This window comes from Stegastes partitus, unplaced genomic scaffold (genome assembly GCF_000690725.1).
Source record: "Stegastes partitus isolate 25-593 unplaced genomic scaffold, Stegastes_partitus-1.0.2 Scaffold841, whole genome shotgun sequence".
Taxonomy (NCBI): domain Eukaryota; kingdom Metazoa; phylum Chordata; class Actinopteri; family Pomacentridae; genus Stegastes; species Stegastes partitus.
The window spans coordinates 326,882-331,053 of NW_007578572.1; the positions used below are offsets into that span (position 1 = coordinate 326,882).

The 4,172-nt window shown below is 35.7% G+C and overlaps 1 protein-coding gene across 3 annotated transcripts in view; it reads left to right on the top strand.

Annotated features, from left to right (window-relative positions):
- LOC103365462 (deleted in malignant brain tumors 1 protein-like) overlaps window positions 1–4,172 on the top strand; it is a 32,199-nt gene that overhangs the window by 24,042 nt on the left and 3,985 nt on the right. Inside the window, exons 6-11 of one of the 3 annotated variants that reach the window (XM_008292904.1) lie at window positions 408–470; window positions 555–689; window positions 1,522–1,638; window positions 1,783–1,905; window positions 2,080–2,151; window positions 3,621–3,794. In XM_008292904.1, the coding sequence (XP_008291126.1) occupies window positions 408–470; window positions 555–689; window positions 1,522–1,638; window positions 1,783–1,905; window positions 2,080–2,151; window positions 3,621–3,794 (684 nt within the window). Of the gene's footprint in view, window positions 1–407; window positions 471–554; window positions 690–1,521; window positions 1,906–2,079; window positions 2,152–3,620; window positions 3,795–4,172 lie in introns of all 3 variants that reach the window. The other 2 variants (XM_008292903.1, XM_008292906.1) reach the window with 2 other exon arrangements.

A 4,172-nucleotide genomic window follows, 5' to 3' on the forward strand; every position in this document is an offset into this window, starting at 1 on the left:
AAAACAACCATTTTATTAAAATAAATAAATAAAAAACAATTGGTGAATAAATATGTACATAAATTTACCATAAAAAAATTAAACAGATTTTTATTTTGGATATTATTCACAGTTTGGGGCTGTTTTTAAAAAAATTCTTATTATATATATATTTTTACAGTTAATGTATAAATCAATAGTTTTGTGATTTTTCTGGTTATTATTAATGAAATTAATTAATTTAACCAAACAGGGAAAATCTTTAAAGTAACACTATATTATTATTTTAAAAGCTGTTAATAAAGATGTTTCGTGGCGTCCCCGATGATAGAAGCTGCTGCTGCTGCTGCGTTTCCCTTCAGAGGATCAATCCTCTGTCCATCTTAAACCTCACGTCGTGCTTCACGGTCCGTGTTTCTGTCCTGCAGGTTCTCTCGGGTTTCCTTCACCCAACACGAGTCAAATGACCGTGACCACCAGCTGGACCACCGGTAAGCACCACAGCTTTGACTTCATCAGAACGTCTCTTTAAGTGAAACCTGCCGTCAGTCTGGACTCGTCTGTTCGTCTGTCAGTCCCAGCAGGACGGACGCCCGACGCCGAAGACTCGTACCTGTTGGGGCTCCTCGCCAGCACCTCGGTGTCTCTGCTGCTGCTGGTGTTCCTCATCACCAACACCGTGCTGTGCTGCCACTACCGGAGGAGACACGGTCGGTTCTGGTTCAGCCAGCTCAGAATGCTCTGACTGTAAACCACATCTGCCAATACTGGAAAAAACAAACAGACATGTATATAAAGGACTGAAGCATGGGGGGAAAAATGTTTTCAGACTTTCTCAGGTTGAAAAATAATGAAAATGCAAATTATATCTATAATTTATTTAAGTTGTCAGTCTGCTCCATGACCTAGACTTTATTTATAAGTGAAAAACATTTCTTAAGCAGTTTCCTGTTCTTGTTAAAATCCAGATAATAACTCGTAAAATTACAGAAAAAAATATTAGTTTACATTTTAACCCTAAAAAAGAAAAAACAAATATAATGTCCATGTCAAAAATCAGTATCTTCCTAAATGTGAATTCTCTTTTACAACATGATACAACAATTACACTATTTGTTTTTACTGTATTTGACTCATGAAAACATATTTTCCATCATTTGAAGGAAACATCATGTTTATTAAGGAATGAAAAATAAATAACATTTCTTTTACAGTTTTTTTTTTTTGATAAGGTTCTGTTTTAACGGATCAGAAACATTTACGCAAAAGCAGCAACGTGTGGAAAGTTGTAAATAGATGAAATATATTTTAGAAACCGAGGAGGGAAACTATTGTAAAAGTCATTAATTAGCATCATTGTTAGCTTCAGATTTTACAGCTTTTGCACGAATTTAGTAAAAACAGGAAACTGCTGCTAGAATTTCCCTGTTGTTGTGTTTTTTTTTTTTTTTTTTGCAGTGATTCATTGTATTTAAAGAGCTTTTGGCCCTGAATCCGTCGTCTGATTTTAAGCTGCAACGCTCTCGTTTCCCTTGTGCTCAGCTTTCTTGGTGCAGCAGACTCGCTCCAACCATCGACCTTCCTCCGAGCAGCGTCACAACAACTACCAGGAAACCGTCAGTCTGGTCAAAGTCACCGCCAACGCTGCGCCGGCCGACGGTCAGTGGCTGCAGCTCTTTAAACCTTCTCATCATTTCTGCCCTTCTCTTTCCTCGTATCCTGCATTTGAATGTTTTGATTCTCCTGCACAGTGCTGGCAAACTTGCAGAAAGCATTTCTCTTTTGTGTGTTTGTCTCAAAAAGTCGCCTCCGCCCCTCGACCCCTGTGGACGCAGCTTAGTAGCGTCGACAGCACGTCAGTAGATACAGACTATGAGCAGTTTGACCCGAGCACTGACCCGTCTGTCGGTTTATCCACCTTCCGCAGTGAGACACCTTCTTTTTCTTCTCCTCAGTTCGCCGCCGTCACTTCTTTGCATGCTGCGGTTGAAGCTGCTGCTCGTGTGCAGATCGATGCCGTTTGCAGTGGAGCTCTGCAGGATGCGATTGTTTTTTGTGATTAACAAACTGCGGCGTTGTCGTGTCGTTTGTCGCATCCAGATTCTCAGCGCTACAGAACCGACATCAACCCTCTGATGAGGCCCTCGGGACTCGACAGACTCTGCGAGGAGGGTGAGTCACCGTCGGTTTGCAGAGACGCTCGGCTTTGCAGTTTGCAGTTTGCAGCATCACTCCCGTCGTGCACGACTGCAGCAGCAGCAGCAACAAGAGGAGCTCTGAGTTTCACGGGTTTGGTTTTATTCTCTCACAAACAACCTGCACGTGAAGACAAAGGAGTTCAACCAGAGTGGAAAGAAAAGTACAAAAAAACAGTAAAATCGTACAAACTGATTTATATGAAGCTTATAAATTTCAAATATTAAATGTTATGATGCTAATAATTGCTCTAACTTCATATTATGTGTAATTTAAACTCAAATTTCTGCATCGTGAGACTTTAAACTGAATTCAAGTTGACTTTTCTTCACTTTTAGTTCAAGTTTTTAAGTCTCCTCTATTTTAACACAACAATTTCGGACTAGTTATTAAAACACATGCAATTAAATTATAAAAATAAGCTGATTCCCTTCAATTATTTTATTTTGTTGGTTGAACACACCTGCATTTAAAGTTTTCATAACCCAAAAACACTGGTGCATTATTTATTTTGTTGTTGTTGTTGAAGCCAAACAGCTAAAACAAAACAAACACCAACTTTTCCTTGTTCTACTTATTGAAGTACAAAGTTTGTCCACCTGGTTTTGATTTAAATCAGATTCCAATAATCTGTTTAATATCTAAAATATCATTTGTTTTCTGGTATATTAAAATCATGGACATGCAGAAGCAGCATATGCATGAAATCACAACCGTTTGTCTGTTTGATGCTCAAACGTTTGCTGATAGTTTGAATATTTGTGCATTTAAACACAAGACTTGCTGCTGAATGGTGAAACCTTTTAGGAGAGTTTAACTATTTCAGTTATTTAAAATGTCTTGAAATGGGTCCAAATTAAGCACAATATCTTTAATTTCCTTTAAAAAAAAAAAAAAATGGATAAAATCTCTGTCCCTAATTTTGATATTTCTACATTTTATTTTTCCTGTTTTTAATAATTCTTTATCTTTAATTTCATGTTGTTGAATTTTATTTTCCCATTTTAATTATTCTTTGTCTTTAATTTCATATTTCTGCGTTGTATTTTTCTAGTTTTTAGTATTTTTTCGTCCTGAATTTAATTTTATAGATTTTATTTTTCAGTATTTTTGTGTTTTAATTTTATATTTCTATTATTTTTCTTTGCTTTTTTAAAAAAAATTTGTTTGCCTTTAATTTTATATATTTAATTTTATATTTCTATTATTTTTCTTTGCTTTTTTAAAAAAAATTTGTTTGCCTTTAATTTTATATACCTACATTTTATTTATTCAGTTTTAATTTTTTTTTCTTTATTTCATGTCTTTAATTTCATATTTCTCCATTTATTTTTTTTTCTGTTCTTAATGGTCTGTCTTTAATTTTCTATCTCTACATTTTATTTTTAACAGTTTTTAATAATTCTTTGTCTTTAACTTTACATCTCTGCGTGTAATTTCTTCAGGCCCTGGAACCAAAGCCGAGCCGCCGGCAGCTTTTACGGGTTATAACGGCGCTGCTGTAAATCCTCAGTACGCCCGAGTGTCGAAGATCTCGGCGGACTCGTTTGACTCGTCGAGCACCTCGTCAGGAGAGTGTTACGAGAACGTGACCAGCGGCTACACCAACGTTAACCCCGGTCAGTCCAGTTCAGTCGTCATCTGGAGCATCAGCTCAACATGTTGATAGATTCAGATCAATACGTCTCAAACGTCTGTCGAATTAAAGGGAAAACTCTTGACCGGCAAAGTGAAGAGATCCATTCTTTCTTTTTTTTTTTTCTTTTTAAACAGTAATGCTATAAAAAAAGTTTTTTTTTTTTTTTTACTGTTTTTCTTTTTTTTTATTTTCTTTTTTTAGCATTTTACTGTGTGTGTTTTTTTTGTTTTCTTTTACTGTTTTACAGATTTTCCCAGTTTTGTTATGTTACAGATAACGTCTATTAAAATCACAGAAAAGAGGTTTTAATTTACAGATTAACTTTAAATAAAAAATGTAGTTTTATGGGAACCGTACG